The sequence below is a fragment of the Sorex fumeus genome, unplaced genomic scaffold (genome assembly GCF_029834395.1).
Source record: "Sorex fumeus unplaced genomic scaffold, SorFum_2.1 ptg000265l, whole genome shotgun sequence".
Taxonomy (NCBI): domain Eukaryota; kingdom Metazoa; phylum Chordata; class Mammalia; order Eulipotyphla; family Soricidae; genus Sorex; species Sorex fumeus.
The window spans coordinates 30689562-30700008 of NW_026606322.1; the positions used below are offsets into that span (position 1 = coordinate 30689562).

At 37.7% G+C, this 10447-nt stretch overlaps 1 protein-coding gene and 1 non-coding gene across 2 annotated transcripts; both read right to left on the reverse strand.

The window, feature by feature from the left end:
• Window positions 1-1382: 1382 nt before the first annotated feature.
• LOC130018690 (U6 spliceosomal RNA) lies at window positions 1383-1485 on the reverse strand. The gene has a single exon (XR_008791590.1). It is a non-coding gene; the product is annotated as a U6 spliceosomal RNA (small nuclear RNA).
• Window positions 1486-8535: 7050 nt separating this feature from the next.
• Window positions 8536-9146, reverse strand: LOC130018484 (keratin-associated protein 13-1-like). The gene has a single exon (XM_056109175.1). It carries the CDS (start codon window positions 9097-9099, stop codon window positions 8536-8538), a length of 564 nt encoding a protein of 187 aa, XP_055965150.1. The 5' UTR covers window positions 9100-9146.
• Between the last annotated feature and the right edge of the window lie 1301 nt (window positions 9147-10447).

Consider the following 10447-nt stretch of genomic DNA (forward strand, 5'->3'; position numbering starts at 1 on the left):
ACAAATGCGGCCGCACGCTTCTGGGAGCTGGGTTTTATAGTCTCTGGTCTTGGCCATTGATGGGATTACCTGATGCCGGGGGCAGTTGGTGGGTGTGACGCCTGCCTACTGGAAGATGGGGATCTGGGTGGAGGATGCTCAGCCCTGATCCAAGCAGACTTGGAGATCTCAACTGCGGGAACCGCATGCCTGGGTTCCTCTGCCGATTCCTTCATGCAACAGGACAGTGAACAGTGGACATATAATACAGTATACAATTATGTATCACTGTCACTGTCCTCCCATTGTTCATTGATTTGCTCGAGCGGGCCCAGTAACATCTCCATCGTGAGACTTGTTACTGTGTTTGGCATATTGAATACATCACGGGTAGCTTGCCAGGCTTTGCCATGTGGGCGAGATACTCTCGGTAGATTGCTGGGTTCTCTGAGAGCGGTGGAGGAATCGAACTCAGGGTCAGCCATGTTGGCTGAGTGCAAGGCAAATGCCCTCCTGCTGTGTTATCATTCCAGCCAATAATTTTATATATATAATATATACAATATAACATATAATTTTATATATATATATAATTATACATTTAATGCACTCCAGAGAGAGAAGCAGAAAGGCTCCAGAGAGAGATCTACGAGACCAGAGGAGAGACTGCAGAGACAGAGTCAGAAATAGAGAGACAGACAGAAGAGAGCACAGCGGCACACACAGACGCAGAGCACAAAGGAGGAGCCATACAGATCCGGTCCATACACAGCAGCTTGAGAGCACCCAACGTGGGCGGCGAGAGAGAGCTGCTCACAGAGCATGTGAACGCACATACATCATCATCTCATCCTTTCCCTCCGTGAAAAATATTTTTTACAGGTGGTGGAGCAATAGCACAGCAGATAAAGCATTTGCCTTGCAAGGGGCTGAACCAGGTCCGATTCCTCCTTCCTTCATGGAAAGCCTGGCAAGCTACCGAGAGTATCCTTCCCACACAACAGAGCCTGGCAAGCTCCCAGTAGCATATTTGATATGCCAAAAAGAGTAACAAGTCTCACAATGGAGACGTTACTGGTGCTCACTCGAGCAAATTGATGAATGACATTGCTACAGTGCTATATTTAATTAATCACATTTATTAATTTTGGAAAATCTACATAATTCTTTTGATATGTATGTTTCAGGGCTCTGCAAAACTTTGAAGGTTTTTCATTTCAAGCATATATAGACTAGATAATCAACATCTATGCACTAGTTCCTTCAACCATATGAGAATCCCTTTCTATTGCAAGTACCTATTTTAGTGTTGTTAATTTCTTCTATTCAAAAGGTCTAGTATTTTTCTTATTCCTGAATATTAAAGTCTGTATGTATATCATCTATGCATCACATATATATATTAAAATGAATATAATCATTCTTATATATGTTGTCATCCTTGCGCAGGGGCCATGCAAATCTTCTCTGTATTGTTCCAATTTTAGTATATGTGCTGCTGAAGATGTGGCTGGAGCGATAGCACAGCAGTAGGGTGTTTGCCTTGCCAACCCGGCTGAGCTTGATTCGATTCCTCCACCCCTCTCAGAAAGCCCGTCAAGCTGCCATGAGTATCGCCCCACGGCAGAGCCTGGAAAGATACCCGTGACATATTTGATATGCCAAACACAGTAACAAGAAGTCTCAAAATGGAGACATTACTGGGCCCGCTCGAACAAAATCAATGAACAATGGGAGGACAGTGCTGGTTTGTTTTATATATTGTATATTTCTAAATGATGTCTGTATCAGTTTTTAAGTCTCTGACATTTACATTTACATATATTTCTCATAATTAAGTGATTTAGATTTCATACTTGTATAATGCTAATGTAAATGTGTATAGTAATTATTTTTAACTAAACCACTAGCTAAGAAAAATAACTGCTTAATGGTTTACACTAGAGTCATAGTTAATGGTCCTAGAAAATTTTACTGGAAATTTCAACATTAAATTTCAGTTTCCCAGCTGTGATTTCCATTGTCCTTGATTTTATGTTAAACTGCATCAGTAATCTAAAACTAGTCACAAACAGTAATTTTTTGTTTTAGCTTAAACTTCTTTTGAGTTTTGGTTCTGCTAGATCCACCAGAGGTAACTTAAGACAGTCATGGAGGGTCATGGGCCTTTGTGTTGTGGCCGAGAAGTAATTTGAACATTGGAACTATTAACTGAAAACAATCCTCCTACCATATCACCTAAAGTATATATATATATATATTTTTTTTTTAATTTTTCACTCTCCTAATGTCTGGATAATTATCTAAAGCTAATAGGACCTGGGTCTTCACTCACCATCAAGTGGGACAATTCCATCAAGTCACGGATAATTAGACCCACAAATAATACATAAGGATACAAACAAACAGGATTGTCCAAGCTTTAGGGTTGCTTGAGCAGCCAAAAGTGAGCTTGCAGCCAGGCCATTGATTCAATATTTCTCTCCTCCACCCTTGTTCCCAGCCTGCGAATTATTGTTTAAGTTGGCAGACACACTAAGAACAGTTACTAAGCACATCACATTTCAGTGGCTGCATTCAGAGCAGAGGCATGCATTTAACACAAAGCCAATTAGCAGACATCTTTAAAGTATAAAGTAAGGTCATGAGAGTTCCTATTCTATCTTTGTTCATATTGTCCTCTTCATCTAGAAGATGCTATTTTTTTATTCTATTATTTCCTGGTCAAATTTTTGCTTGCCCTGTAGTTTATTCTGTTATATCCTTAGAGTAGGTTTGCTGCCACTTTATAATCTAAGAATTTACCTGTATTTTTCTTAGGGGACTATGTTCAGCTGTGGGGGGTGGGAGGTTGTTAAGTGAACTATCTCCCATAGATAATTTTTGATATATTTTCTTTGTTTAGATTTTTTTAAAATTAAACATATCAGTTCTAGTTCAAAGAATTGTTTTGATTTATAACTATATATTTTGCCTTTTCTTTTGCTTTTTGGGTTACATTCAGCGAAGCTCAGGGGTCATTCCTGGCTCTGCACTCAGGAATTACTCCTGGCAGTGCTCCAGGGACCCTATGGGATGCTGGCAATTAAACCCGGGTTCAGCCGCTTACAAGGCAAATGCCTTAGTTGCTGTGCTATTGCTCCAGCACCATATTTTGCCTTTTTTAAACTCTGGAGAAATCTTGTTCTACCTTTAACTGGGATACCTTCGTTTTGTTCCTCTCACACTTCTCTAAGTAAATGTTTTTTATTAAAACTATTATTTTACTAAAAAATAAATGCATATTTTTACTATTCACTCAGAGAAATGAATTTAGAGTTTAAACTGAACATATTGAGGGTTCATTTTCTTCAATATGAAAGTTACTCAAATAGTAGATATAGAAATTAACATGCTCGATCACAAAAATGGCATAGTGTTTTGAAACGAAGGTGAAGCAAATAATTATGGTGATACAAAATGCAATGCATTTGATGATACAAATATTTGTTCCACTGATGTTGGAGTAGTGTGTATTTATCAAATACTTTAGCCATATTTGTCATTGAAATGCCATGAAAAATATCCGTAGAGTGTAAGTTTACAAAATAATCAATTATCACTTTCATATTCAGTGCATATTCATCTTTTCATTCTGTGCTTATTCATCTTCTAAGACTGTAAGATTGTCCTCTTCATATTCATGCATCTTGATAATTTAGAGTATAGTATTTCTTTTAAGATGTCATGAGATAGGTATCTTCCTGCAAGATACCTATCGATTAAGTATTCTATTTCTTTAGCATAAAAATATCATAATCACATATTCTCTAGGATCTGCCATATCTCAATGATTTAATGCATATATACTGGATTTATCTATTAAGCTTTGATTGAATACTTGAAAATGTTTTACTTGATTTTATTTATTTTATTTACTTTATTTGATTGAAGTTGTTTTATTTTTCTTATTAAAACAGTTTATACCTCCAGTTATATTTTTGGAATTTTAGTGTCTGACAAAAATAATTGCCATGTAAAGGAGAAATGATTTTGACAGATTTTTGATTGAGGTATATATCAAATTCTTCTTATGAGATCAAAAGCTTGATTTTATTCCAATGTTGTAATTAAGCATGATTACATCCAAGGATACATATCGAATATAAGATGCAATAAATAATAAATAATAAAGAGGACCACACCTTCTACAAGAACATTGTTGGTGATTTTAATGCCAATATAGAACCGAAAAGATCAGCCATAGAACTCCACATCGGGACCCATGGCCTAGAATGGAATGAACAGGGTGAGAGACTGTCTGAGTTCAGCATGTTGACTAAGACCATCTATGGTAAGTAACAGTTCCAGAAGGCCCAATCTAAACGTTGGACATGGGAGTCTCCCGGTGGAAGGTTCCACAAGGAAATTGGCCACATCATATTTAATCGACTGTTTTGCCTGACCAATGTTGCTGTTGTCACAAAATTCCAAACGGGATTGGACCACCACCTCCTTCATGCAAAATTCTACTTCATAGAGCAGGGAGAAAAGGCTGCAAAGTTTAAGAAGAAAACTCTCAGAACAACCACCAACTGGGAGCTCTTTGGCACTATTGCTTCAAAATGGGAAGATGCCATCATTGACAACATTGACGAGAAATACAATCGACTGGTGTAGCACCTCTATGATTGTGCAAGGAATGCCAAGAAAGAGATAGCCACAAAAAAAAAAAATAAACGCCTGACTTTTAAAACTCTTGAGCTTATTCACCAACGTGGTTTGGTGCATGCCTCTGGCAACTGCAAGTGAATGTCCAAGCTCGCAAAGCAGTGCAGAGATGTGATCAAGGAAGACTTCAAAGAGAGAAGAGCAGAAGTGCTGGTAGATGCAGCAGAAGTCAGGAAAAGCCTTCCTAATGCCCACCTGTCGCTCGCCAACTACAAGACCATGATGACTGACTTCAAACGTCCTGATGGATCTATCACATCTTCCAGAAGGGCAACGGAGAAGATTATCCATGACTTCTACTCAGATCTCTTCAATAGTCAGGTCCACCTGCCCACATACCAGATTCCACAGGATGGATATGTCGTTTCCAACGTTCTGACTTGTGAAATTCGACATGCCATTTCGTCAGTAAAGAAGCAAACAGCACCTGGTTCAGGAAAGGTCAGACCTGAATACCTGAAGAAACTGGCGTGAGTACTCATCAATACACTGACTTGGCTCTTCACACACTACCTGTCTGAATTCAAGGTTCTGTGCCAATGGAAAACCTGCAGGACTGTACTACTGTACAAGAAGGGAGACATCCATGACATTGGCAACTATCATCCAATCTGCCTATTGTCTGTCATCTACAAGCTGTTCACTCGAGTCATCCTGAATAGGATTGGCAGTATACTAGATGAAGGACAACCATGCGAGCAAGTAGGGTTCCGCAAAGGATTTAGCACCATAAACCATATCTACATGATAACCAAGCTCATTGAAGTTTCTCGGGAGTTCAAGATGCTGCTCTTTCTAACCATTTTATGTGAAACAGCATCAGTAATCTAAAACTAGTCACAAACTATGTAATTTTTGTTTTAACTTAAACTTCTCTTGAGTTTTGGTTCTGCTAGATCCGCCAGAGGTAACTTAAGACAGTCATGGAGAGTCATGGGCCTTTGTGTTGTGGCCAAGAAGTAATTTGAACATTAGAACTATTAACTGAAAACAATCCTCCTACCATATTAATTATATATAATTACATATATATATATTAATTTTTCGCTCTCCTAATGTCTGGATAATTATCTAAAGCTAATAGGACCTGGGTCTTCAGCCACCATCAAGTGGGACAATTCCATCAAGTCACGGATAATTAGACCCACAAATAATACATAAGGACACAAACAAACAGGATTGTCCAAGCTTTAGGGTTGCTTGAGCAGCCACAAGTGAGCTTGCAGCCAGGCCATTGATTCAATACCTCTCACCTCCACCCTTGCTCTCAGTCTGCAAGTTATTGTTTAAGTTGGCAGACGCACTAAAACAGTTTCTAAGCACATCGCATTTCAGTGGCTACATTCAGAGCAAAGACATGCATTTAACACAAAGCCAATTAGCAGACATCCTTAAAGTATAAAGTAATATCATGAGAGTTTCTTATTCTATTTTTGTTCATATTGTCCTCTTCATCTACAAGATCCTAATTTTTTCTATTCTATTATTTCCTGTTCATTTCTTTCCTTGCTCTGTAGTCTATTCTGTTATTTCCTTGGAGTAGGTTTGGTGCCACTTTATAATCTAAGAATTTACCTGTATTTTCCCTAGGGGACTATGCTCAGCTTGGGTTTGGGTTTTGTTAAGGGCACTATCTCCGAAGATAATTTCACATATAACTTTTTGTTTAGATTTTTTTTAATTAAATATATCAGTTCTAGTTCCAAGAATTGTTTTGATTTATGACTATATATTTTGCCTTTTTTTTTGCTTTTTGGGTCACTATCAGTGTTGCTCAGGGGTTACTCCTGGCTCTGCACTCAGGAATTTCTCCTGGCACTGCTCCAGGGACCCTATGGGATGCTGGGAATTGAACCCGGATCGGGTGCTTGCAAGGCAAATGCCTTACCTGCTGTGCTAATGCTCCAGGCCCATATTTTGCCTTTTTTTTTTAACTCTGGAGAAGTCTTATTTTCCCTTTTACCGGGGTATCTTCCTTTAGATCCTCTCACACTTATTTAAGTAAATTCTTTTAATTAAAACTATTTCTCTTTACTAAAAAATAGGGCCTTTACTAAAAAATAAATGTATATTTTTACTATTCACTCACAGAAATGAACTTAGAGTTTAAACTGAGGGTCCGTTTTCTTCAATATGAAAGTTACACAGATAGTAGAGATAGAATTAAAGATGATTTATCACAAAAATGGTTTAGTGTTTTGAAATGGAGGTAAAGCAAATAAGAATTATGGTGATACAAAATGCAATGCGTTTGATGATACAAATGAGTTTATGTTGGAGTAGTGGGTATTTATCAAATACTTTAGCCATATTTGTCATTGAAACACCATGAAAAATATCCTTAATGTGTAAGTTTACAAAATACTCAATTATCACTTTCATATTCAGTGCATGTTCATCTTTTCATGCTGTGTTTATTGTATTTATCTTCTAAAACCGTAAGATTGTCCTCTTCACATTTATGCATCTTGATAGTTTAGAGTAGATTATGTCTTTTAAGATGTCATGAAATAGGTTTTCATGTAAGATTCCTATTGACTAAGTGTTCTTTTTCTTAGCATAAAACTATAATGCACTGTAGCACTGTCCTCCTGTTGTTCATCCATTTGCTCAAGCTGGCCCAGTAACGTCTTCTTCGACTTGTTGTTACTGGGTTTGGCATATCGAATATGGCATATCAAATACGTCACGGGTAGCTTGCGAGGCTTTGCTGTGCAGAGAAGATACTCTTGGTTGCTTGCCGGGCTCTCCGAGAGAGATGGGTGTAGGAATTGAACTTGGGTCGGCCATATCGGCCACATGCAAGGCAAACACCTTATCCACTGTGCTATCGCGCTTTTCTAAGATCTTCCATATGTCAAAGAACTAATACATGTATATTGAGTTATCTATTAAGCATTCAATAAGTACTTTAAATATGTTTTTTTCTTATCTAAACTGTTTATATCCCCAGTTATAGTTTTGGAATTTTAGTATGTGACAGAAAAAATTACCATATAAAGGAGAAATGATATTGACAGATTTTTGGATGAAAAATATATCAAATTTCTTCTTACAAGATCAAACGCTTGATATTATTCAGAGGTTGTATTAAGCATGATTAAATCCTAGGATAAATACAAAATCTAAGATCCAATACCTTCTATCAGTTTTCACAATATAGTTCCTTACACTCTTGATTTCCAAAGAAAACTATCAGGAAGCATCATTAAGAAAATGAAGTTACTTGATCATTCAAAAAAAATTAGGTACCTTCAATCAACATTTCTCTAAAATATAACTTACTGTGCTATTTTTATTTAATTAATCTTTTTGCATTTAATATCATTTTCATATATGTCTAAATCTAACATTTCTTTTAGATTCTCTATAGAAAGAATGAAATATTTTTGCTAGTATACACTAGTAGTTTTATGAATAAATACCCATATTTAGTGAAGAAATATTGCTCTTCATGATTTTGATATTTTAACTCACTAAGGGTATTTCTTTAATCTACAAAATAAAATCCTGTCATTTATGAACTCAAAACAAGAATCTGTAGCTTAATTAATGTTGATAAAAACATTGCATTATGAGAAATTTACAATTTAAAATGAATTATAAATAAAAAGCAAGCAAAAGTATTCAATGTTCAGGAATAAAATAGACTTTATTTTTAATTATAATTAAGATAAACAATTCTCAAATGAATGATCTAAGTGCCCAATATTTAAGATTATAAACAATGAAGATTGTCAATGAGTGAGAGTATGATCTTATGTAGAGATGATGAGGTTTAAACATCTTAAGCACAGAATCATTGATACACTCGGAACAAAAGTGAAGAAGGTAATGAGGTGATCATTAGCAGTTAGACCCAAAGATTGGTCTATAACAAGAAGACTGGCAGGGCAGAGAAGTCAGGTAGGAAGGGCGGCAGAACACAGAGCCATAGGTCAGAGAAGGGAAGCCACTGGCCCCGCAAGCCAGGGGTGTGAAGGCGCTGGGGGCGCAGCTCACGGTGTAGCGACTTCCAGCCCCATAACCCAGGGAGCAGCTGCTGCTGGAGCTCCAGCCCCGAGCCCCTGCATAGTAGGGGGACCCGCAGGGGCTGCAGAGGGTGGAGGGCCTGGGGCGGGAGCAGGATGACTGGCAAGGTGTGCAGAGGATGGAGGTCGCGGGTCGGTAGCAGGAGGGTTGGCAGGAGACGGGCACCACGCAGGGGACCTGGCACCTGGTGGGCTTGCAGATGGTTTCCCCACAGCCAGTGTGGAGAGAGGATCCCAGGTGGCAGGGGCTTGGGGAGCAGGCGTCGGTGCGGTAGACCAGGTTGCTGGGGTAAGAGGAGCCACAGACAGATGCTGAGTAGCGCTGGCAGCTCCCAAGGGATCTGGAGGAGAAGTTTCCAGAGCAGCAGTTGCTGGACATTTTGGCAGGAGAAGAGATGAGGAGTTTGAGGGAGAGGTTTCTGATGTTGAATGTGTGCTCCTGGAAGAAAGAGTCCTTTTATACTCTCAAATATGGGTGTAACATGCTTTACAATCACATGACTAGCACTGGGAATAGCTCATTTAAATATGAATTATGCAATAAATTTTAATTGCATTGAATTACTCCTTAGCATCATTGCTTTCCATAGGTAAATTCATCATGTTCTATTAACACTAAGTCAATGACTCCAACAGTGTCACAAATGCCAAGACTCTCTGGAATTAATGTCATAAATCACGGATTCACTGATTGGAAATTCAGCATACTACCTCTTAGTCAGGAACCCATTGAGCTTTTGTGCATGTGTTGTCTGGTTGGTGCTAATGGCAGCCATATAAATTTAAATGATTCTTTTTCAGGCTGGAGCTATCGTACACTGGGCACAGGGTTTTCCTTGCACCTGGCCAACCTGGATTAGATTCTCAGCATCCCGTTTGTTCCACTGAGCACCTCCAGGAGTAATTCATGAGTGCAGAGCCAGGAGTAACCTCTGAGCATCACCAGTGTAACCCAAAAAATTTTACAAAAAAGATTCTTTTTCCTTCTATCAATTCTGTAGAAACACTTGGACATCAATACCATCTCCCATTTTAAAACTTTAATTTTCTCTTTTCCCAATTTCACAGATATTGCCCTATGTTTTACTTGCTATATAAAGTTTTGCAAAACGGGAAGCAGAATAAAGTTGACTGAAAATACATGATTTTTTGCATTTTTATTTATAACAGAATATTTATAGATTATATAGATCAAGCAAGATATTTAGAAGCAAATGATTATGAAAATTACATTGGAATAGAATTTATGTGAATTCTACCTTTGTTGTATATATATATAACTGAAAATATCTGTATATCAATTATACAGAAATCCATTCACATAAACTTATATTGCAAATATTAATTCAAACAAAAGTGGAATTCCATATTCTGTTATCAAAGGAGATAGAAAAATGTGTAGGACATTTGTCCTGTCATGAACCAACTTTGATGCCTGCACTACATTTGGTCCCTCCCAACCCTGCCAGGAGTGATACCAATTCTGAGAGCCAGGAATCAGAATTAAAATGATTAAAATATGTCCAGAGAATATCTAATTCTGGAATCAGCTCTGAGTATCACTGGGTTTGATTTTAAAACTGAAATAAAATAAATATATGAACATTTGTATCTCTCTGACTGTTGCTTTTATCCCCAAACTACACTATTGCAATTCTTACTAGGAGAACATTGTGTTATTTTCTACATATGAAATGATTTTATTTTTTGAATATAGGAGTTTGTGT